The following is a 27,197-nucleotide window of genomic DNA, read 5'->3' on the forward strand; positions in this document are numbered from 1 at the left end:
AGTCAGAGACGTTACACTGAGCTATCTGGGTCCAGGGTTTCCTGCTGACCACCTCCAACCTTCATCTTATCTCAACATAGTGCACGCCAGTGTTGAGCCACCTGGACTAGTGGCCACATTTCAACTTGATCGATAGTATTCGACCAGCACTAAGAAGGACTTGACACGCATGACATTGATCACCACCCGGTGATCAATCGATTGGGATTACATCTCAGTCCTACAGTAGGTCGGTCGCGGCCCGGATAGCTCAGTGGTAACGTCTCTGACTATGAAGCTGAGTGACACAGGATCGAATCCGTCAGGAAGCACCAGTTCCCTCAAGATTACAATTAAACCTTGCTGACGAGTGCCAAGTAGCACGAAACCCGGGTCCAGGGTTTCCTGTTGACCACCTCCAACCACCATCTCATTTTCTCCCATATACAATACTGAAGAATATTAGCCTAATGATGAAACACCTATTCATTACTCTTTGATTTCAAACAGTCGTTTCGGTAATATCATTTCATGTTGAAAATTATTTTTCATACATACAATTTTCCCCATATAATTTTTTTTGTCATCTTTACATAAAATAGTTTATATATAATTAATTATATACAATTAAAATTTATGTAAGAAAAGTTATTTTCTTTTTTGTATTTTTTTTTCAAGAATAATTTTGTTTTATTTATTTTTTTCGTCTGTAGAATTTTATTTTCTCTATTTTTTTGCTTTCTTTTATAGATTAAAAATTTAAGTAATTGGGATTTTAACATTTTTCATTTAAAACGAACAAGTTCTAGTAAGTCTTATACAGTTTTGTATGTTTTTTTTATTTTGTCGACATCATGTAACTATAAATTAATGACTGTAGTTATTTGTTTTTTTCTATACTCTTATTATCTAATAGTAATAATTATATAACATTTTTTATTTTTGACGTTAACATTAGATTTACTAATGGATGGTTAGTTTTTCTTCTAACAATTAATGATAGTAATTTTAATAGTTGAAATCATGAATCAATTGAGGATGGACCACCATGGAAAACCTGGAAGCACTGGGCGGCTGTTTCGCCCTATTGTGGGACTCCTCAGCAGTGCGCGTTCACGATCCTGCCTCGCGAGATTCGAACCCAGTATCTGTCAGTCTCGCGCGCGAGACTCATGATCTCAACTCCTAAAATTACTATGATATTCACGAAAACCCTTCTGATGTTAATCAACATATGCTCACTAGTGACTGGTTTCAAGAGGTATTTTCTGTAGTTCTCGTGAAAAGCACTGACCAGTGAAGTTCAACCAGGTCTGTCGGGGGATATTAACTTACTGAAGACATTGGTGAGTGGTTGCCCGATTTCATGGGTTATTTGAAGTTAGAAATTAACACCGTTGGATGCCGACTCAGTGTTCTGGAGGTTGAGCGCTCGCGCGCAAGACTGATAGGTCCTGGGTTCTAATCTCGCGAGACGGGATCGTGGATGAGCACTGCTGAGGAGTCCCACAATAGAATGAAACGGCCGTCCAGTGCTTCCAGGTTTTCCATGGTGGTCTAGCTTCAATTGACTCATGATTTCAACTATATAAAATTACTAAAATCTCCACAAAACCCCTTTATGACAAATCAATATGTTAACAAATCGAAATTATTAAATGAACTCTTAAAAACACCAATAGTTTCACTGATGACCAACAAAAGTAGCCTAATATTATCCATTGAATATGTATGTCCTAATATGACCTTTCAGGCTGCTATGGTTTGACAAATACTTTTAATCCTACGATTAGATTACTTGACAGATTAACCTTGTTGATATAATCAGAAATTACTATCTATTGGTTACAGTCAAAAGAGTAGAATAAAACAACTCAATGTAACCTATGTATATATGAATTTGAAGAAAGATTCACATGATTAAAATGCATAAATTACAGAGCCACAATGTATCATTAATAAGAAATTACAGCATACACCACACTAGGATGATAAAGATATAAAATCAGAATAACAAGTTAAAAATATAAAAAGAATAGGTTAACATTAACCCATCCAATGTAAACAGTTTGAAATTAACGTTAGTTATATTGTTATTAAAAAAAATCTTAACATACAGTGAAGTTTAGTTTGAAGCTATACAAAAGAACATTGAAAACAAGAAAAGGAAATACTATATTGAACATAACAGTTAAGATTAATTAGTATTTATATTGTTGAATTTAAACTTATTTAAGAAAGGGGATAATGTCGTAAATGGATAATAAACAGAATGAAAAGAAAATAGTTTATAACAAAACATCCTAGTTGATACTAGATTGAAGCTAATATTGTGACTGAATGCCAATCGAATGTTTCAAAATATACAATACAATAAAAAGGAGTAAATAATAGGCAAACGTTAAGACAAAGTAGTTTTCTCATCATTACAACGGAAGGTTTATTACATGTTTTTTTCTGTATACAAAGGTTAAATTGAAAGCGCCTCATAACAATAGGCTTTGGAATGGATAGTAAAAGCGATGTACTCTGTTTAATATTTGTTTTGAACATCTATGTGATAACCACTTTGTATCCATCATCTGTTAGATATCTAGTGATTGCACTTATGAACGTTATACTTTCTTTTAGACACACTGTTTAAGGAATATGTTTAGAAATTCTTATGGATACCTTGAAATATAATGAATTCATGTTATTATACCCATTTTATTCATCTCGTTTTGTTTAAATTTATCAAACAATCAAAGTGTATAAAATAGGCTTATAATTAATTTAAGAATAGAAAAAAAACATGAAAATAATTGATCAGCCAAATAAAAATCTTATAATTAGGAAATGCAAAAATCATATTAACTAATTGTTTACTAAATTACACATTAAATAAATAAACATGATATTGAAAGAAAACTAACTCTTCTTTCATTCTCATTTATTCATTCTGCCTAAATACTCTCTTATGACTAGTCTGTTTTTTTCTTCCTTTTCAATGTCAATGACTTCAAATTGTATACATTGATTATGAATAGTCATATTATTGATTTTCTATTATTCCTTACAGTCATTAGTTTCATTTTATTGTAATTTGTTCTTAATCTTGTTCCTCTCTTTTTTTAACGATAAAATTATAATTTCAGATTATACCATTCGTGATATTGGTTTACAAATAATGAATGAATATGATTTATTTCAAAAATTAAAATTAAATTATTTCATGATGGCTAGAATATTCAGTAAGTAAATGTGTATTTGTGTTTATGATTATGAATATAGGGTTGTGGAGATTGTTGAAATCATGAATTGATCAGTGTTAGACCACCATTAAAAACCTGGAAGTACTGGATGATTGTTTCGCTCTATTATAAAATTGTTTCGCTCTATTATAAAACTCCTCAGCAGTGAACATTCACGATACCACATATGGCAACCAACCCGTGAATATTCGGCTTTGCGCGCAAGCGCTTAACCTCTAGACTCGACGATTCGAATATCGTGTGTGGGATAGTGGATTTTCACTGCTGAGTAGTCCCATACTAGGATGAAATGATCGTCCAGTACTTCCATATTTTCAATGATGGTCTAGCATTGGTCGATTCATGAGATCAAACACAATTATTATGGGTTTTGGTGTTAACATATTTTTGTTGTTAATATTGAGAATTTCATTTTAGTTAATCTGTTTAGTCTAATAATACGATATTGTCTGTAGCTAGAAGTTTATTATATTTCAAATACTGCTTAGAAGTAGATGATTTTTGGTTTTACTATGAATTAATTTTTGGAAACGGCTTTGAGGGAAATACTTCGTGATGATGGTATAGACTTGTTACGCAGAGGAACACATTTCGACCTTGAATATAAGAATAACATTGTCTTACTGTGCCATGATATGCAAGTAACCTAAATTGTACTTAATCAGTTCGGAGATAGTGTCTGTCAATACGGCATACAATTATCGCATTTGATTTGGGGATTACTTCTGCAAAATTGCTATGTGCCCAAGTCCACTCTTTGTTGTAAGTCTTCGGTAGAAGTCATAAGGTTCGTGTATCCCGGTAGTTGTGCTAATGTTTTTAATGGTGTGGCGGATGAAATCACAGCTGCTTAATCGAATCCAGGCCATCTGTTTTTCATTGTCATTATTCTAATCTGGCTGTAGAAGGTCGGGTATATAATACATTCATGACGACAATGCTGTTGTATGATTTTGAAACCCGACTCCTTCAAAGTAAGGATGTTTTTCGATTCACTGTGTTCTATCATCATTGTGTTCTAAGAATTGTAGACATCCAGTGGCAATAATATGTAAGTAATGCTATGGTTCGTCAGCGAATGTTCGGGCTCAGTGACAATAATCCATTTAGTGACTTAGCTGAGTGGATAGTTTGATTTCACTTACTATAACTTCTATTCATTATGTGGAATCTTTAAATTAAGGGTCAGAAGTATTGTATATATAATTAAACGTGATAAGTATGCATTCGAAATAATCAGAACATTAATTAGCTGCATGAAATAATTTAGACAATACTGAAAATTCTTCATAGAAGGCAACCGAATAAGTAATACATAATGGCCTATTATATAAAGATCGGTGGAATGATTATGGTTATGCAATGTGCTCCGAACAGAAGAAGAATGTTACTTTTTCAAATTATAATATTAACCTTATTAAATAATATGCATATACACGATTGACTTGATTTGAGATGGATGTAACTTAAAAATTTAAGCCAGTCACAAATGAAATAATAATTCTCCGAGGATATTGTATAAGGTTTGTGTTGTTTTTAAAATCGATTTAAGTAGTAAATTGTTGGCCAACGTGAAATTTGACTCGCCGAGCGGCTTCATGGTCGTGCATATAATCCAGTTAAAGTAGGCTATTGGTCATTTCGGAAGGGTCCCAGACTTAAACAAGATACTTGACCAATTTTGATTGATTTCTTAATGAATTTGAATCTTGTCGATATAAGAAAAAAATTAAACCGAATTATAAATGCAGATGTCCTTGGGAGAATTTTTTTCAGCACTTCATGATACTGCAAATTACTTGTTTATCAATCAACTAATTAATCAACCAACCAATTGTAGATACGGAAGATTTATTGATTTTTCAACTATTTATCAAGCATGATTTTTCTTTTTTGAAAATCAATATTGTTTTCTAATAATGATTAGATTATTTCTATGTAATTCAAGTTAATAAGAATTCGATAGTCAATTTTTTCTCGTTATTGTTCAAAAAGAATTCGTCAAACTTCAGAAAATGTAATCCTTTATTCTATCTTATTTATTCTAGTTATTTATTTGAAAGAAAATTTAGTTCAATGTTTGTTTAAGTTATCGATAATTTAAAAAAATTATTTGTTCGCAATAAATGGTTTAGGCTTAAATAGGTTTTGATGAGAATTGTAGAAATTGTGTTTATCGAAAAAGCTTGTTCACAACTGTCATTTAAATGATCATCATGTATGTAAAGAAAAACTATGAAACTATTCATTCACTGAAATTGAAAATGCTAGTTTCTTGAATGATAACTTCTTAATGTTTAATATTTAGCAATTAAATGACCTAAAAGAAAAGAATATCCTCACAGTACTCATGAATTATAATAGATCTATGCTGTTATTATTTCCTTCAAGATCCTCTAATCTAATGTCATCCATCATCAGTTATTTACAATCACTCAATGTTTTTAGGAAATAATGTGGATGAATTCCTCATTTTATTTTCTCTCAAACTTTTATTTGAATTATTGAGCGTTGCTAATAGTCTCGAGCGTTCACATATACATACAAAACCAGATATATTAGTGTATTGTCCGTGATTTCTAACTTCATTTAGTAAAGAAAATTAATAATACAAGTTATTCAGCTGATATATATACATATATACCTCGCGGGTATTTCACACAATTGATTTAAACGATATATTCCTTTCAGTCTTCTCTTCTTTTCCATTTCTTCTCGTGTTATTTTTATTCTCTGAAAATAAACGAATGTGCGTATGTATGTGCGTCAAAGAAGAACAAAATTTTGATGAAAGAAAATCCAGGGGAAAAAATGTATTAGGATTATTTTATTACTTTGTTGCTGCTTCATTTTCTTTAAAAAATGACATCATTTCATTATTAGTAGATTGTACTTAATTTCTATGTTAGAAAATTATATATCATATGCTTCGTTGCTCTCTTTACCCTCTTTTCTTTATCTCTCATTTGTGCACAGTTCTATTTGACCCAAAAACAAATGCCAATAGAAATAAATTGTAGTTTTTCTAGTTTATATCAAGGAATGTTTTTATAAGCCGAATGAATATTTTTACTAAATAAAAAGAAAAAAAAATAAATACAATTAGAATCTGAAGGACAAAATCATGTATAACCTACTATTTGTGTACGTGTGTGTGGGTGTATAGGCGTGTATGTATGTGCTGTTGACCAAATCTGTCACCACACCAACAAATACATATACAAGCACAGATTTATACACATTGTTTTTCCTTAAACTTTTCAACATTTTTAATTTTTGTTGATTATGTTTGACAAGATTTTCAAATATCAGCTGACTAAAACAATATTTTTAATATGATTATGATACATTAGTTTTCTTTTTATAAAAAAATGAAATATTTAAAAAGTGAAATGATTAGAATTGAAGATAATAAAAGCTATGTTAGATTAGTTATGTTAGGGTTAAGCATTCAGGGTTTATAGATTTACCACTTTTCAAATGATTTACATGACATAATCTTATTATTCAATGAAATTACCCGCTTAATGCGACTGTTAAAACTTTTACCTTCGCAAAACTTTTACACCACAGTACAAATGTTTAAAATCTGATTGTCGTGAGAAGAGTAGTTGATGGAACTCTTCTTTATTCAAACTTGATTAACTTATTATTATTTGCCTAAAAGCCTTTCCTTACTCTATCATAATTATTTTAAGTCGAAACCAGTGACTTAGTAGTTAAGGCATCCGAATTTCAAGCACTGGGGTTGTACATTAAGATCCAATTCGAACTATTTTTCTATAGATAGCCATTGAATAGAATTATTTTTTTACTTAAAAGCGTTACTCAAAGTTGAGTATAAAAATCTGAGTCTGGTTGCTGAGTTAAATGTTGAATTAGCGAGTTGAATTAAGCTAGACCACCATTGAAAACCTGAAAGTACTGGATGACCGTCTCATCTTAGTATTGTCTTCCTTGAGTTGAACAGAATTTGGGAAAATCTTAAAAAACCATATATGGCACTGATTATTTAATAGGTAGTCCTATATGTGTATGTATAGTCATGATTACTTAGCGAATTATATCGATCAAGTGAAGATGTAGTCATTTATTTAAATGACTTGACGTCATCTGCATGTTATTTAGTTGGAAGCTGTTGATAGGAAGCTCAGGACTAAGATTTTATGCTACTTGGCACTCGTTGTTAAAGCATATTTTCAATTTTAAGTGGACTGCTATTCCTTGAGTAATTTGGACTTATGTCACCCATAATCACAAGTAAAAGGCTCCATGTCAACAACTTGTAATTACCTAATTACAATAAAACTTGTATTTTATATCGTTTTAATTGATCCATTGACCATACTCTAATTCGGATAATTCAAAAATAATAAATTTTTTAATGAATGGAATGGTCTCCGCTTTTTATCATATAGTTTATGCAACATTCTTACCATTTAATGTCAATCAATGTTGTGATAGAATTATAATTATGAAATTTCTATTTCATATTCATTATTTAACATGTGAATTTACTGATCACTTTTTCAATGTGTATATTCAGTAAAATGAATTAGTCTCAGCGGTAAACCTAATTCAATTGTATAGTTGATGGTGTATTATTGTTTGATGTTGTCAACAACAATATTGCTGAGATTATTATTATTACTAGATTGTTCATAGTTTAAGTTCATTTTTAAACAACATAATTTATTCATTTACAGGTTCAATAATATTGATGTCAAGAAGCTGGGTATTATTGTTATAATTCAATTGTATGTAAATCAATTTCCATTAGGTATAATTTATTTATCGACTACTAGTTGAGACATAACTGCTCTTATAAAAGCTAGCGTTATTACTTAGTTACCTAAACAGTAATGAGTTAAACAGAATTCGAAGCTGTCACTTACTATTGGTGCGAAGAGTCAAAAAACATCAAAACTTATATACATTGAATAATTCATAAACTGGTGTAGTTCGTTCTTAGAACTTTTATTTATTGACACTGATTAATAGTAATTGTTTGATTTATTTTGAGTAATTTTCAATGGTGATCTAACATTAATCGATTCATGATCTCAATAATAACACAACAATCTCCACAACTCTACACTACTAATTATCATATGCTCACTAGTGACTAGCTACGATAGGTGATTGTTGGACATATTTGTAATCTTGACAATACTAATTATCTCTGTTGGATTCGAACTGGTATTATCCATTTTTCTAATCTGAAGTTCTACCATTAAGATATTTATGCCTTAACTGACTAATATTTACATTGAATAATTATTGAGCAGTAGCCAATTTCATATTTGTCTAGTCCTTGAAGCTTCTCAAAATCTGTTGACTGTGTTGCAATTATTATAACATTATACATGGTCATATTGTTATTCGATAAAGCATAAAGATATGAAGGCAGATATATACGAAGATTAATAATCAACTTTCAGAGGAAATACTGAAATACTGAATACGAATTTATTGCTGTAATTAAATAGAATATACTGCATGTTATTAAAATGTTTTTTTTTTGTACATGAGCTTCTAACTATAATAATGATGATTGTGCCTCTAGACTATCAAACTTTGATAGAATAAAGTTTATTGCTATTATCTATCAAGTAAGCTTGATATTTTATGTCTATAGAGAATGATTAAGTATCGCACAGTTATTTAACCTTAATTATTCACCGTATATTTATGATAGTTGGCGTTCAAACATTCGATGATATTGCTGGTTAAATAGTGACATTTTTTGAGTTAAGAGATTTGGAGAGTAGAATACCTTCTGTAGGCATACAACCTAAGGTCCGGGGTGAGGTTGTACTACTGGCTGTAGAGGTGTGACGGCAGTAAGGCGGTTCCTCCAGACATTCAGAGTAACAGCGGTACTACCTCCCCACAAAGAAAGAGTGCGGTTAGAAAAGGTCAACCCTGAAGATGCACACCTCACCTTATCGCACGGATGTCCGTTTCTGTCTGTAAGGTCTCAACAAGTACGGAGATAACACAAAAATTACCCACAAAATCGTCGTATGTGACCGGCCTCAAGCAGTTATCCTTTGGGCACTGCGGTTATGCTTTCAGGTCATTAAGACCAACAATAACCGAATCTCTTCTTCATGTACCTGTAGAAGGACGCTTCCACGGGATGGGCAACCGGGAAGTGATAACCGCCTTCGTACCTCTAACAACACTCAAGATAATTTCCCTAGAATATGTGTATTACAGATAAAGTTTACATTAAATTTCCTTATTTGCATTATTTTTAGTATTCCTACTATATTAGAGGCATAAGTATACTTTCAACCCCATTCAATGTTATTTATTTTAACTTATATACATATTTATAACCGTTCAAAAAAGAGCAATTTATCATTCAACACCTTTGTATTTGCCTTTTATCTTTCCTTTTAAAAAAATAATTTAGACTCTATAGAAGCAGCTTACCACAATTTCAATCCGTATCATACAGCGTTGCATGCAGCCGATGTACTACAAGCAGTGCATTGTTTTATATCACGAAGTCAAGTGAGCAATCAAGAGAAAATTAATAATGAATAGTTTATTTTTGTGTAGTGATTTTTAATACAACATTGTTACTTCAGTGTTTCATCCAATGTTTTGAATATAAAGATAATTTTATGAAATATTTAATATACAAATTTTGGTCATTTGATTATAAGACATGGTTATTGATAGTACTGTTATGTATGACTTCTAATAATGGACTAAATGACATTCATAAAACGTACTTTCTTAACCACGTCAGATGTAATGTGGTTACCACTTAATGGTATTGGCAGATGATTATGCAATATTGCGAATCAAGTAAAATTAGACATATAAACCATTTGATGTTAACTCGATGGTCTAGTTTCAATCTCTAGTATGATTATGGATGCGCACAGATAAGTAGTTCTATACTCTAATGAAACTATTGTTCAGGGCTTCTTAATTTGTTTAAGATCAGTTCGTGATGTAAACTGTGAAAGTGATTATTTTTTTATCATTCAACCGTTTCTTTATAGATGATGGTAATGCCTAACAAATTGCACTTATGTATCTCGTTCGATCGAAATTATCGTATGTAAATAAATGTTGAATTAGTATAATCAATAGTCACGCATTTGAGTGTATGTTTTTCAAATTTATCTTTTGTTCTGTTTAATGAAAAAGAATTGACAGTAAACCTTACATGTAGATGATATGTTGGAAACTTGGATTGATTAATTATTTTCGGTTGATTTCCTAAAGTTTTACGCATCATCTTACAGTAAGCAATCAAGACAAGTTATCTTTGTGTGAAATTATTATTTATTTTACTTATTTAAACACGTAAATATTGGCACAAAGAGGCACCAAATATATATGCACCACATAAAGCACTTGATTTGTGTGAGCTATGATAATGCTCGGGTGCCCAAACCGAAGCAGGTGGCTTTCCTAGGGGGCCACACCAAGCCTCCAACCTAAACGTCTGATCCACAAGACAGTGGAGTAACGTAAGGAGATGCAGTCCCATGGTAGCCGGTGACCAACAATAGGTTTATACGTCATTTGTTCTTTCAGGATACTGGAGCCCATGTGCACCATTGGTTAGGAATCAGGGTTTTCCAACTTCCCTAGGTGAACCCTCCTTGTCCACCGACCTGGTTAAAGCGCTGGACATTTGCTTTTCGTGAAATTGTTACACTTAATAAATATATCGAAGGAAAAGATAGTTATATGTATGAAATATGAAAACATCAATTATTTAAGCAACTTTTATTTTATATGGTGCATACTAATAGTAGGATATTGATATTCATATCATCTGAATTTGAATAACGAAATTAGTCTAATTGGGTCAGTAAAGAACAAAACTCTATTATTGATAAATGTGAATAACCTAGACTACATTGGAATTTCATTTGTGACTTTTTTCAATTTTTCAAGTATTTAAAACAACATATTTTATTGTTTTAATAATCCACTTGTAATTAAGCAAATTTTCATTTAATTCTGAATGATCTTCCATTTTCCAGGTAACAATCATTACAATGTTTGTGTAATTCTTTTATTTATCATTTTAACTGTTTGTCTTCATTAGCAAATTATGTAGAAATTTGTTAATTTGGTGAGATATATCTATTATTTCAGATCTAGATTAATGCTTGTTTCCTTTCTTAAAGTTTAATTAGTACTAGAAATTATTTTGATAAAGACTAAGAAAATAAACGTCTAAGATGATATTAAAACTCAAGACAAAACGGAGGACGAAAAGCGAACGTACTGACAACATTGAAACAGATTCTAGGCCATAATGTCTAACCACATCAACCATTGACTACTATAATCACGCAAACCTAAACCAAATAGTATGTACGTATCTACATGGTTTAGTTTAATGATCAATGACTTTATGGAATGTCTAGCTTTCTTTCAATGTACTTGTACACTAGCTAGTACATGCTTTAAGTTAGGGGGTGATTTGGCATGAGGAACATATTCCTCAACCATTTCAGTCAATCAAGTATCATTACCTCATCAACCGAGCTCTCATCTTTACCTGGTGTATGTTTAACCTCAGCGTTGCTCAGTCGATGGTCCCATTACACTCGAGCAATGCTTCAAAGTCATCTATGATCAAATAATCAGGGTAAAACGACTTAATCACGTGCAGAATTTCTTTTAAATAGTTTCTGTAATTAGGGACAACCGTACAATGTGATTCTATTGTCTGGTTTGTTTGTGTTTTTCAGTTTGTATGCTGGTTAGAACACTAGGATTGACAACGCTCAGTGTTCAGATTTAATAAAAGCTTGGCTCAGTCAAACTGAATTATTTCAAAAGTATGCAGTGCATTTAAATTAAGCGTTAATTAGTATGACTTGTTTTTTTTCTTGTTCCGAAATGGATGAAAAGAGCTGTCTGAAAATTACCGTTAGAAATATTACTCCTGACGAAATAGTTTGTGATCATGTCGGTAATTGTAAAATAATAAAAAGGTTAATAAATTATTCATGGTAACGAGACCTCACACGTGCACTGACACTCAAATTCAACTTTCTTTCTTAAAAGTTATTTTCTCGTACTTTACGGCAACTCATTCTCATGAAGCTTTTATCAGAAAACAAAAAATCACTGTTCTATTTTTTCTTATTATAATTTACATTCTTAGCGGTGTACGATACTTTATACGTCAAACAGTAGGTTTCAATACACTCAACTAAGATAACTAATTATCTAGAATAATATAATGAAAAGTAGAAGTTTTGATGTAACTCATTTAACAGTCGGACAAAATAACTAGCGTTATATCGTGTGACCTATTTTCCCTGTTAATGTATAACGTGACGATGCTACCAATTAGAGAGAAGTGAATTATCGATCGGATCAATGACACACGAAACCCGTGCGAGCAGTCTAGAGTACTTATCGGTCCTGCTTTCCGCCTAGCCCAGCCAGTTAAGTCCAGAATACCAATAACAGCCTCTGTAATATGAATCATTTATTTCAAACATACTGGATTTACATACCAATCAAACAGACCACACAGTACCATAAAATAGGAAACAACATTTGTACAAGATTTAGCCAAACGTGGATGTGAATAAGGGAGATAGTAATTGATAGACAGCGCATAACTCAAGAATGGTAAGTCGTATAATAATAGTTCATAGGTCAAAATAAAGCTCATAATAAGAGGGACATGAATATGAATAGTTTAGTTATTTAACAATTATACGAAAAAAATACACCCATAGAATTGTTCCATAAACGGATCTCAAAAGTTACCATTCATTATTATTATTGGGACATAACAACGAGTGCACTTAGTATTTCAATGATATTCATTTATTCAAGTGTTATGTTTCTGAAACGAAAATTATTGCTCATGTACGATTATCTATTGCAAGTAGTTTAATCACGGATTTTTTTCAGAAAAATAAATGGTACAAAAGCATGATATCGTTGTATATATTTTGTTTATCATTATTGAAATAATAATGAAATATACACATTACACATAAACAGAATGAACTTTAAGAGTGATTAATGTTTTGAAGTGTATAAAAACTTACCAGTTGTTTTATATGAAAGAAGTCACTGGAGTGAATTCATCGAAACAGTGGTTTAATAACTGTTTTTATTGGTTAATTCTCAAAAATACGCGGTAATTTTTAAGGGAATAGATCATTATATTTAATACGCTTTCATGAAATATGAAAACCATACTTTATATACATTATTTACACATCTTCCTTCAGTTGTCCTTTACATACTTCATGATCCTTCCAATTCTTTCATTATTCCAATTGCTCTCTGTTTTCCTTCCTGTTCATTTCAATTCAATCTTATACTGTCAGGCATTCCACTTCCGTTTGCCGCTACATACTACTTATATCTGTCAGTAAAATTAGCATTCACCACAGTATTAACTAAATTCTGTTACTAATGAAATGTAGACTGATTAACTTGAAATTGCGTTTGTAGAGTTGTTTTTATTTAATTTCCGATCTTTGTATCAATTGAATCGTAAATTAGGCCAGGAATACATAGCCGCTTACAATCAAACTGTACTGAAATCCTGATCTAATTAGAACCGAAATAGTTACTTTCCCCTTTTATAGCAAAATGCAAAGTAATCTCATCTGTCGGTCGCTTAATGAGTACGTCTGAAGAGAATACTACCCAATTTTATGGTAGGAATGGTATAATGTGGGTGTAAAGGTATTTCAGGCACTTCATTGAGTAGAGATAAGGATAAATAAATAATGACTTTCTTCTCGATTCATTTAAAATTAACCCTTAGATACATTAGTATAAATAAGATCAAACAAGGAAATTGTATGGATTTTTTAAATATGAAAGATATATGTAAGAAATTGATAATCACCTATATGAATGGGTTCCTAAACATAATGTATTTATGTCTTAGGATTCAAAAAGCTAATTTGTAAACTTTAAAGTATCCAGAAATCATGCTAAAACACTGTGCTAATACACGTACGCACTTCATTCCCTTCCATTTCAGAACTAAATTGTTTATCTTGTAAGCATATATACTCATTAGATAAGAAGGATAAAGCTTTTGAGATCATACTGAAATTAACATTCAATAATATCTGTCAACTTCAATTGTTGGCTCGTCTATGGATCTAAACTCTTTACGTCCAATCAACAAGGAGAATAAAGAAGTAATAAGCTCAGCTGATAGGACTTTTGCACCAACAGTCATTGATTTTCATCTACAACTTCAAAGCAATATTGACTGACGTGTAGCAATCACTACACAGTTAACTAATATATGTGTATCGGAATTCTTGATTAGGTTTTCTTCGAAAACAAACTGAAATCATCGGGAAATCAAAGTTTATGACATATTGGGCCACTCAGAAATCTACCAAATGATAAGTGTATGTGATTGACCAACAAATGGCTCTCATTTCTAAACGGTGAGACATACACCAATGGTGGATCAATTTTATAAGGGATATATATATATATATATATATATAAGTGAACATATAGTTTAGGTAAAAAAAACTCCCTTTTTTACTCTTAGACTCTTTCGTAGAGTAGCCAGTCAGGCTAGTATATAAGAAGATAGTGTATAGGGATATCATATGACACAATAGTTTCCTGTTTATTTGTTTTCTGTTATTAATTATAAGGATGTTTCGTTTACATTGTTTGATAGATTTCTAAAAATATATTTACCAACATGCAATTTTTAACATTGTACACATACATACATACATACAGAGACACCTGCAAACGAACTACACAGATATAGATTCAGTTTAGATGATGTCTTTAATGGAAAAAGAATGAACATTTAGTTCGCTTGACTTAAAAAATACATGTTATAGTCTATGTTTAATTCTGTGTAAACTTATAAAAAAAGACCATGTAAGAAAATTAAATGAGTATAGTTTACACTTTATGATGAAATATACCTTCGTTCATGTATGTGTGTGTGTTACTGACGTGTTGTTAATTGTGGATTCCTAGATAAAGTTCTATTAACGTTTTTTCGTTGCTTGAAAATGTTTGTTGATTTTATTCTATTTTTACGTGTATATTTATTTTCATTTTTATCACTTAAAATTTTAGTATACTTTCGAAATATCTTTCTCAGTATATAGAGTTTTGCAGATTGTTGAGTTTTGATTGAGATCATTAATCTTTCAATGTCAGATCACCTTTGAAAACGTGCAAGCACTGGACTGCTGCGCTGGATTTCCAGGTGAGGTTTAGGCTTCCAATGGTGATCTAACATTGATCGATTCATGATCTCACTGAAAACTGAACAATCTCCACAACCCTACACTGATAATTATCATATGCTCACTAGTGACTAGATACGAGAGGTGATTGTTGGAGTTCTAGTAAGAATCCATGAGCAGCGGAGTTGAACCATGTCTAGTGTGATGTAGTTATCCACAGAAGACAATGTAAAATGGTAGAGCAACATTGTAGGTTGGTTGAAGTTAGACATTTACATTGCTGGATGTCGGCTTAGTTGTCTAGAGGTTAAGTGTTGGCGTGCGAGAGTGTTGGTTGTGGATTCGAATATTGCATGAGTGATTGTGGATTCGCAGTGTAGATGAGTCCCATACTAGTATGAAATGACCTTTGAGTGCTTGCAGGTTTTCAATGGTTGTCTAACATTGATCGGTAATGATACCTATAAGTAGAATGTGTCATCAACCGAAAGTGAAATGCCTAGAGATAGAAGGTTAAGAAATGCAGAGAGAAGAGAACTATAACAGAGAGTGATTGGTGTGGAAACGAAGGAACAATCAAGTTTTAGACAGCTGATTGACATTTTGCAAATGAAGTATTTACTGTATGGTTCTCAGGTTTTACTAAGAGATTCTGTGATTTTATATTCAAATACATTTGGTTATCCCCACTCGTGTTCACGTTCACTACGCAACCATCAATATGTTCTAATTTTTTTAAATGGTTCTCCAAGGGCTGTTAAAATCAAACAAATATCTACAAACAGCCTAGAAATAAAAAAAGAATGTATTGTGTATTCAGTGAATAATCGGTATAAATTTCTCTTCTCCTACAAGTAGTCAAGTGTGTCTTGAGTAGCTCAGTCATAACCACTTTGACTGTGAAACTTAGTGACTCAGGTTTAAATATCTTATGTTACGATATTTACTTGAGGAGTGCGGATACATTTTGTTTTTAAATGTTAACTAGCACGCAACTTAGGCCTATGACTTCTTTCACAAAAATCTCATTTATAAAAGGCAAACTATTAGGAGATGAGCAATTGATGACTGTTCATTTCACACATATTGGCAAGACATGTACACAATAAGGAAATATCGGTTGAGTTGTCTGTTTTCTTGAAAAATAATTGGTATCATGTTTTCATCTAGGGTTCAATGTATTTAATCACGTTTTTGAACTATTTTTGAATTACTTACTGGAATGTATTTTTTGTGCCTTAAAATCTCGTAAGTAATTCCTACGTTGATACCCGTCCCCAAAATGCCCTGATACGGCCGAGAGTGGGGAGAGTCCGCTCTTCCTCTCGAAATGCTCTCACATGGCCACGCGTATATATTCTCTGCCAGGGAAGTCCTACTCACGGCCTTCTCGTGGCGGGGGTGTTGTTCACAAAAGTGAGAGGACGAAAAGCGAATGTCCGGCGCTTTAACCGGGTTGGTGGACACGGAAGGTTCACCTAGGGGAGTTGGAAAACCCTGATTCCTAACCAATGGTGCACATGGGCTCCAGTATCCTGATGGAACGAATGGCGTATGAACCTATTGTTGGTCACCGGCTACCATGGGACTGCATCTCCTTACGATGCTCTACTGCCTTGTGGATCAGACCTTTAGGTCAAAGGCTCCGGATGTGGCCCCTTAAGAAAACCACCTGCTTCAGTTTGGGCACCCGAGAAGTATCACAGCCCTCACACAAATAAGATGAGATTTGTGTGGCGCATATGTATCTGGTACCCACTTGTACCAATATTTATGTGTATAAATAATAATAAATAAACTAACACTTGATGGAATACTTACCCATTAATATAGGAAAAGATTGAATATTCTTCTGAATTTTGATTATTTCTATTGTCTATTCATTTTTCGAAAAATTTTAAGAAATCTTAAAACCTCATTCTGTCTCTTTTTTCCTAAATAATAATAGTTGAAAATATAACGCGCCTGCTTCCTTATATGTTAAATATCAAAACACTAATTTTCTTTCTCATTTTATGTATGATAGACAGGCATTCGTTGCCTAGATAATCAGTTTTATATGTTTATGTTCCCATGTCCTGGATATTGAACTCATTTTTTTTTGTTTTGTCAGTGAAAGACTAAATCTTGTGAATAATATGAAAGCTTTTAAAAAGTTAATTTAGTTCAAGGATAGTTTTATTTACAGACATTGATATCAACTATGAAACTAATGAATATCAACGAACATTGAATTATTTATTTTTGACATAATTCGAGAGACTACATGACTCTATAAGAAATCCAACCCAGACCTTTTGATCTCATTTAGTCACTTGTGAATAATATCGAATGAGAATAAAATTGAGGTATGACGCTGTGATATATAGAGTAAAACAAGTCGATGGTGAGATTGTCATCAGTTGATGACAGTATATGGAGATTATAGGATGTATTGGACTAAAAAAATGAAGGTTGAAACTATACGTCTGTGTGATATTCCTATCAATGCAAAACTATAAGGATTTCAATTTTAAATATAGGTGTTTTTTATTGTATATTCATAAGGAATTTATAAAATGAGGTAAAACGATTGTTAAGCACTCTCTGGTTTTCAACGATTTCATAAGAAATCACCTTTACGTTTGTTTTATCTTCTTATAGTTAAATGTTGAATCGCTAGTTTATTTTGTATTGAAGTGTAAAGAAGTTTCTTTTCTCAATTCCCTCTTTCTTACTTTAAAACTTATTTAAAGTATCACCTAAAACTTTTAAAGTGTTGACTAATTATTTTTATCCAACAGTTAGAAAATCGTGGAAAAGGGGAACTTCTGTATTTAAAAAAGAATTAATTTTGAATCATGTACAAAACGTCAATATATGTAATTATTGCTATTACTAGTGAACATAACATAACATACGTAATTCATTTTGTCGTTAGTATTGACTCAAACTCACGAACCGATCAATGTTAGACCACTATTGAAAACTTAGAAGCACTGGATGACGGTTTCGTTCTAGAATGTGACTTCTCAGCTGTGTGCATACATGAGCACACAAATGAGTCTTGAACCCAGGACTTTCAGTATCGCGCGAACTCTTAGCCTTCCAGGTTTTCAATTTGGTTTAAAATTGATTGGTTCGTGATTTCAATGAAATTAAACAATCTTCTCAACCCCATAGTGAACATTTTATTTTGTATAAATAAAACTCATGTACATTTCTCTAAATATCATTAAATAGAAGATTCCTCTTATATTTTTAATTATAAATATAAAATGATTTCATAACTAGATAATGACAACTGATGAGACGGAATTACTTGTGCGTGGATTTCACACAAGTTGACATTTAATAATAAGTTATGACTCAACTAACTATCCTCGTGTAGGTATCAAACTGATGTTTCTCAATATTATAACAAGTTATTTTACCAGTGAACTATTCTAGTAATTATTATATGATCTGAAATCCTGTTAAACAAGATATGTTTTTCAACTAGTCATATTAACTTTATTATTTCTATCTTTATATTTCTCTCTACATCACTCATTTCTCATGGGCCTTTTTCTCGAACTAAATGAAAGAATGGTTCATTCTCTAATTCAACTTTTATAATTCATAGAATTATTTAACCCTTAGGCAAAATCTTTCCAACTGTTAATTTACCTTTATGTATTTATCCATTTGTCTATTCATTTATTCATTCATTTATCTTTATCATACTAACGAATCTCATTATTTTTCTCCATGAAATTACAGTTTCTCTCTCTCAGTTCTCTCTATTTATAGATATAGATTTACATAGTCTCCAGTATACCATATTTGATTAGACTGTATTTCTTTCTCAAGTCTGATACTTAAAGTGTGATTAAAAATGAGTAATTGGGACAGAGATTTTATGTACAATTTTATTTATTAGCTCTGATATTTTTACTATAGTCAGATGAACACAAACATTTTAAATCCTGGATTTTACTGTTTGATGTCACTAATTAATTGGAGATCTTTAGGCTCTGTGACTTAACTATAATTGTACAGGAAGAAAGATAACACACTAGACATTATAACATAAATTCGCCTGATGAAATGGGATTATTATTAACTGTATACCATCCATAGTATGTAAACAAGCTTTGATGCTTAAAGATCCTGGGTTTGATTTCCGGATGCAGGCGCAGAGGATGTCAACTGTTGAAAGGTTTCATACCAAAGGAAACAGCCCTACGCTTCTTAGAGGTTTTCAATGATGGGCTAATTTAGATCAGTTTCTGAATGAAAATTTGTGAAAATAAATAATAAATTTTATAAACTGTCTGATTAAACAATGATCACAAATTAACTCAAGTTGGAATTGTAAACCCTCATGTACCGACTCAGTGGTTCAAATATTAAGTACTCGTCACGAGGTTTAAAGATCCCGGATTCAATCCTCTGTTGGGTCGTGGATTTAGATTGTTAGGGAACTGAAACTGAAAGCAAACAGCTGTCAAGTTCATCCTGGTTTTTAACAGTTGTCTACTTAATATAAGCCCGTGATTTGAAACTTCAGTTATTAATAATGTTGTTAACAGTCATATTTCTATTGATGACTGATTTAGAAGTAAAATTCTTGAGATTTTTCTGGGAAACTCTGAAACTGTGGAGTTAATCAATTCCGAATTTAAAACAGCTATACTGATGACATTTTTGAAATAGCTATATTATTTCTTCAATATATTGACATTGAAAAGTGTGAACTGAATAGTTTATTGATTCGATCGTTAGATAGTATCTTACTGTCAAATCTGATGATTAGTTCGTTCTTGTGAGTCAAATCAAGCTAAAACGAAACAGTATTTAAACATTATTTTGCTTTAAGTCATCCTCAGCTGATTTCTTTCTATAATGAAAACTATCATTACAGAGCATAAATCCTATAACTATTCAATTAAGCAGTTAAAATGATTGAGATAAGGTTTACGTTGGTATGACGAGAGTTTTCAGTCGGCCAATTAATACCACCATAAAGCCTGACGCAGATGTGCTTTGGCATAAGTTGCTATACCAATTAGGCATGATGCATTGGGTTTATCAAGAATAATAGCAAGATATGAAAACAAGATAGTAATAATCATAATGATAATATGGTTAAAAAAACAGAATTGAAAGGTGTGTTTGAAGAAATACTTGAGTTCAAGAACGAGAGATAAATAAAGGGTAAATGTATCAGCACGATTGTGAACGATTCCGAGCCATATTACTCAACGTCTTCTACCGCTAATTACGATAAACTAACAGATTTCGAGCAGGTATTCTGCATTCACAAAAATGACTCAGACCAACAGTCGATACTTTAATAAATTGATGCCTTGCCTTGGTTCAGCCATCTCTATCTTTCCTCCAGCTTACTCTTACACCAGCAAACATCATCTCAAGGTAAGAAGAGATACTTAACGCATAACCTAAACATTTCAGTCAACGAGGATTTACATGTTCATTCATTAATTTGCCACTCTTCCCTAGTACCTCACGCCTTACCCCAACATCGCCCACTCAGTGATTCCACAAAACTTAAGCCATGCTCCAAAGAGACTTATGATCAAAAACTCTTAGCCTGCTCATGTCTTCTACTTCTAAAGTAGATGTTTCACAGCTATAAACCGGTGCAAAGGTAGTTCTTTTTCACTTTTAATATGTAATAAAAACAATTCTAAATTATTGAAAAACTCATACTGAGATTATATTAAACTGTTATTAGTCTCAAGTTAAATGTGTATAATTTATGTTAAAATAATGGATCATTGAGGCAACTACAAACACCCAATGCATCACTGCTAAAAAAAAGTAACAATATATGTCTAACGAGGAAAATTTTCTTTTCATTAATATCATTTACCGAAGTTAAAAAGTCGTTTTTTCCTTTTTTTTCTTCAAAAAAAATCCTATTTACAACACAGAATCACAAGAACAACGTTTTAAGCGGCAATAAATTTTTACAAAGCATGTAACTACTTAATACAATCTGATTAATCTTAAAATTTATCTATGCAATTATAAATAAAAGTTTTTTCTTTAAAAGTACGATATAATTCATTTTAAGAAATAAACAATTATCAGATGGATGGTGGTTATCAGTGGAATCCAGGACACATGTTTCGTCCTATTTGGGACTTGTCAGTTAGATGTGCCTGCAGTTGTCAAATAATTGATTATGTAATTGTATAATATTGTTTTAAGTGATTAACAATTAATATCAGAAGGGGTTCTGTGGATATTATAGTAATTTTAATAGTTGAAATCATGAATCAATTAAAGCTAGACCACCATAGAAAACCTGGAAGCACTGGACGTCCGTTTCGTCCTATTATGGGACTTCTCAACAGTGCGCATCCACGGCCGTCCAGTGTGCTTCCAGGTTTTTCATGGTGGTCTAGCTTCAATTGACTCATTATGATCTCAACTATTGATTAACAATTGTTTAGAAACAAGTTTCTGTGTATCTATCAAAGATAAGTTGATATGACTTATCATGTTTCCTTGACACATATACTGTTTATAATATCTTTAAGAAAAAAAACATGTTTAATAAAAATGTTTTTAGTGTTTACATCTTATTATGGTAATATTTGTTTATCATTGTTTAAATTCATTTTTTAAAAAAAACGTAATTTACATGTGTATGGATTATATGTAAATTTGTATTTGAGAACATGAAACAATATTTCCGCTTGAATGTGCTTTTATGTAAGAGGTTTGTCGATGAATGGTTGTAAACTTATCTTTTTTTTTGAATAACTAATGGTTTATACTACTATAGTAATCTAAAGTAGATCTTAGAGTCTAAATATAAAATTGTCAAAGTTTCTAGGACCAACGGAAACTTTAGTAAACTTCTTCAATCATCCAGAAAAATGTGTATACAATTAATCATCAATAAACCGTAGGACATACATTCAATTCGAAATATGATTTATCAGTCTCAAATATTTTCATCTCTTATCTATATGTTAATATACTTTATACACAAATCTAATTTGAAGACTTATTTAACCAAACAGCAGATCTTGCACTAGGTTTTTTAGAGAGTTTTGATAATTTTAAATCGTATATTTGTTGTAGGGCCATACTAGTAAATTAGGCATTGAATAAGTGTACTCAATAGTTTTTTACTGATAATTCAGTATTATCTATAAGAATAAACATGATTGGAATACACATAAGTATAACATTAGATAAGGACTTTTCTAAATATAGAAAATTGTTTTTGTCAAATGATGGTAAATGAGCACTAACCTAATGATTTGAAATCATGGTATTCACCACACGTTCAAAGTTTAATCCTATATTGGTGTTGTGGGTGAGCAGTGAAGAGTGTCAAATTGCCATGAAACAAATGTCTCATGGGTTTATTTTGAATGATTCCCTATTTTATGCTGGCTCGATATAAATTCGCTAGCAAAAACTTGATATTTTGCTGCTTCTTTTAAAAAAATTTTCCAATACTTTTAGTTATTTTTTAAGGATTGCATTGCAATGTGACTTTAAGTAGAGAATTAATGAAATCCAGGAAGTACTGTATACCTGTCTCTTTTCATAATGAGACTTATGAAAAGTGGTCACTTATAGCTCCATCGGGGACCGAACTTAAAACCAATATGTAATATGCTGAGCCCATCATGTTTAGAATCATTGAGTTGGGATATATTAGTTCACATTGCTGATCTTATTTCGTAATATTCCATGATAGTGATTCATTGTGTCTTGTATCTAGTATGGATGCACTCCAACAATCACGGCTTCACATTAAATCTCAACGAATTGCTATCAACCTAATTACTTCACGGTGGTAGGTGACATTTCTGAAAAGTCTCATAATAGAACATAACATCTATCTTGTGCTTTTTGTTTTCTGCCAGTTCACCAACTAAAATATGTTTATGATTTAAGCGATAAAATAAACAATTTTAATATACTTTCTGTACTAAAATTCCACTTACTACTACTTATATTTGACATCATATATTTTTACCACATTTTGATCTTAATGTAGTTGTCATCTTATAAAAGATAAAGTAAAGAAATTAAACAACCATATTCTCTTCAAATCTTTTTCTATCTTCAGCTTCTGACCATTTTAAGTCCGACAGAAATTTTCGCTAGTCTATTGGCAGCTGCTTTACATGATGCTGATCATCCCGGTGTGAATCAATCCTATCTAGAGAAGACAGGTGATTTTTTAGTTGATTTATATAAAGTAAGTGGAAATAAATAATTTTGTTTGACAAATTATTTTGTATTCCAGAAAAATGTTATTTTTTAAAGAAAATAAAAACTGTTATTATTAATCTTCTGACTAATAAACGATGTTTAATTAATTACTTGATTGACAGTGTTTTGTTAATGTTAACCACTAAATAAACACGAGAAAAATGTATATCCTTACATTACTTTTAATTGAGATCATGAACTGGTCAATGTTAGACCACCGTTGAAAACCTGGAAGCATTAGATGTTCTTTTCATCCATGTATGAAACTCCTTAGCGGTGCGCGACAACGATCCCGCACACAGAACTAGAATCCAGGACCTTCGGTCTTGTACGCTAACACTTAACCTCTAGACTACTGAGCCGACATCCAACGATGTTGATGTTTAACTTCAACCAATCCACGATATTGAGCTACCATCTTTCATTGTCTTCTGTGGGTAACTGCCTTACATCCGATACAGTTGAACTTCATACTAGGATAAAATGGCCGTACAGTACTTCCAGATTTTCAGTGGTGGTCTAATATTGATCGGTTCATGATCTCAACGAAAACTCAGCAATCTTCACGACCCTATGCTGGTAAATTACTTTTAATTTAAATTTCTTGACTAGTATTAAAAGTATGTTTGTTCATTTAGGAGGTTATCAGCGCTGTCTTGAAAAACAAAAAGCAGAGTTTAAAATTAATGGTGACTAACGTTACGTTTATCTTTTTAAACCGTTTTCTACCTTTTTGGAGTGTTAGATGATAGATTAAGATAGGTTAGTGGATATTATTAAACAACATCTATACGTCCTCATTGTTCGACATAATATACTTATGCGTGATTTACAGAGGTATTATTTACTGAAAATTCCTATGGAACAAAAAAAATACATCTCACTTATTTGTTGTACAGTAACACAGAAAAAATCTAGACTTCGTTCAATAAACCACTTATAGGTAATTATAGGTGAAAATACTAAAAATATCAGGTGATATCAAGTAATTTGTTGTAATTAGTGCATGAACTTTTTATGTTTACATTTCGTCAGTGTACTCAGGATTCAAGTTCCATACTGATTAGTACTCATTAACAAGAATGATTGCAAAACTAAAGAAATTAATGATCCTTTTGAACGGAATATAATATTACTAAAAGTCAAAACTACATATGTTATTACTGAGCAACGCGGACTACAAATGACTCCTTGTAAAACAGAGGAGTTTATACTGATTGATAACTGAATAAAAATTTCTTTTAAGTAAATGGAATATACCTAGTGAGACGTAAACTAAGAAAAACTGATTCAGCGAAGAGTTCTCTTTTCCGCATATTCATTTTCAAAACTGTACAATCGCAAATATATACTTATTTTTCAAAATGTTACTAATTACAACAATAATGATAATAAATTTCTGTTAAACATAATAACATTGAGGTAGATATAAACAAGGGTATTAGAACATTATTTTTTATCGGGGAAACTAATAACAGTTTTATTGTCGAGGCCTTGAATATCGATCATGAAGATAGAGAGGGGAATTATAATTGGAAAGTGAAGGGTCAGCATGATATTATAAAATGTTGAAACTAAGATGGGCTGTTATCAGGAGGATCATAGAAACAGGAAGAAGAAAAACAGACTAATAAGGGCTGAAATACATAGGAACACCAACGATCAGATGTGGCATATATATACATATATACTTTAGTGGAATTCAGGACACACAAATACATCACTCTATGTTTTTCAACCTGTCAGTTTCCCTTGTAATTATATTCATTGGAAAAAAAAATGATTCAATTAATTGAAATATTTCTTATCTATATGTACGATTTCGATGTATATCGAAATAATAATAATAATAACCATAGTAATAGTAATAACTGTTTAATTTCCGAAGGGATAACGTCTGTCAATAGTTATATCGATTTCTTATCTGATTCTTTCTTTCTCTCTTTAATAAATATAATAAACGAAACTGGAGTAAATAAGTGAATTATTAGAAACCATGTAAAACTAACATCTTATTGATTTGTTTGTTCATTATTAAAATCAATTATTATTATTGTAAACTTATTATTATTTTTTTTGAAAAAAGAAAACTACTTTTCACGTGCGTCATTGTTCCACTATTCCCTTGTTTGTTTGCTTGTTTTTGTAGATTGTCTACGAAAATTGTGACTAATCCATTTTGTACTCATAGTTCTTTTTTATTCGACAAATGAATCTCTTTGAAATAGTTTTGTACCACTATTCCTTTGCATTCTAATTCTTCGTTCACTTTTTCTGACTCTCCACCTTTCCCTCCCTCTCTGTCAATCTCTATTTCTTACTCTGTTTCATTCTATCTCACTCTGACTATTAATTCATTTTCACATTGGTTCAGTGTGAAGAAACGTTGAACAGTGATAGAATAGAAACAGTTATAATTCGAACCTCTCTCTCTCTCTCTCTCTCTCTCTATATATATATATATATATATATATATGGGGTTTGTTATTCTTTTCCCCTTTCATATAAACAATGGATTAATAGGCAAAGCACTTACATTTCAAACATTACCATTTCTAAACTCACTCTGATTACTTTAATTCGTGAAGCCAAGTAATATTAAGAGAAAATTAATCATATAGATGAATACGTCATCTCAGCACATAGTATTTCGGCAAACATCCTTTTCTTATTCCTTGATTGATCCCGACGATAAATATTGAGTGATCGCCACTCAGATTTTAGTAGCTAAAGAATGTTCATCCTTTTCAATTCATATCGCCAGCCATCATGATGTCTCTGCCTGTAAATTTTTGTAACTTGTACAGTGAAAGGTCGTAAACTTCCATAAACCCGCCTGGATAAGTTAGGAGATTAATCGACATAATAATGTATCAAAACAAACAAAAACAGATAACTTGTTGGAATGTCTAGATGAGAGGAATAGGTAGTCCATACATTCAAGTAGGCGGCGAAAATACCATTTATAGCAAAAATCCATGTAATTAAGTATGGTACCTTCTTCTACATTTATGTCTTCTCTTATTGCTCTCAGTAGTGAGTTAATACAATAAATGTCTGTTGAAATACTTTAATTCATTACATCTCACATGCGCAGTTGTTGAAACAATACTGAGGTCCAATTGAATTATACTATTTAAGTGATGAATTGTTTTTAATTTAATTTCACAAAATCATCAACAAATAAAAATTAATATTCCTAAAATTTAATTCTAAACTGGAAATTTTAGTATATTAGTCTTCTTTTTTCTTGATTCTGATACTCTTAAACTAAAGCTTAGAACGATCAGTCCTTAATTATTTTGTTTAGTGTGTACTGAGTAAGGTAGATGAGTCAAAGCACGATGTAAAGATGTATCAGACTAAAAAGTTGTCAAATTGTGGCATGACTTTAATGTAATGAAGTTAAGAAGATACGGAACTTTACAACTATTCATGATGGTTGTGTATGATACAATGCTAACATAAATAAAGTCTTGATATCCTTATAAGGTGTCTTACAAAAGATTTGAAATCTTCATACCAGGAA

General features: G+C 31.5%; 2 protein-coding genes across 2 annotated transcripts in view; both read left to right on the forward strand.

The window, feature by feature from the left end:
- Window positions 1–3,220, forward strand: part of Smp_058500 (hypothetical protein) — a gene marked incomplete at both ends in the record, with an annotated part of 17,497 nt that extends 14,277 nt beyond the window's left edge. Inside the window, 1 exon segment of the mRNA XM_018790847.1 lies at window positions 3,116–3,220. Coding sequence (XP_018645865.1) covers window positions 3,116–3,220 — 105 coding nt within the window.
- Window positions 3,221–4,551: 1,331 nt separating this feature from the next.
- Smp_153650 (camp-specific 3,5-cyclic phosphodiesterase,putative) overlaps window positions 4,552–27,197 on the forward strand; it is a gene marked incomplete at both ends in the record, with an annotated part of 28,197 nt that continues 5,551 nt past the window's right edge. Inside the window, 4 exons of the mRNA XM_018790848.1 lie at window positions 4,552–4,619; window positions 7,940–8,013; window positions 9,655–9,755; window positions 23,523–23,654. Of these exons, the coding sequence (XP_018645866.1) occupies window positions 4,552–4,619; window positions 7,940–8,013; window positions 9,655–9,755; window positions 23,523–23,654 (375 nt within the window). The remainder of the gene's footprint in view (window positions 4,620–7,939; window positions 8,014–9,654; window positions 9,756–23,522; window positions 23,655–27,197) is intronic.

This window comes from Schistosoma mansoni, assembly GCF_000237925.1.
Source record: "Schistosoma mansoni, WGS project CABG00000000 data, supercontig 0013, strain Puerto Rico, whole genome shotgun sequence".
NCBI lineage: Eukaryota > Metazoa > Platyhelminthes > Trematoda > Strigeidida > Schistosomatidae > Schistosoma > Schistosoma mansoni.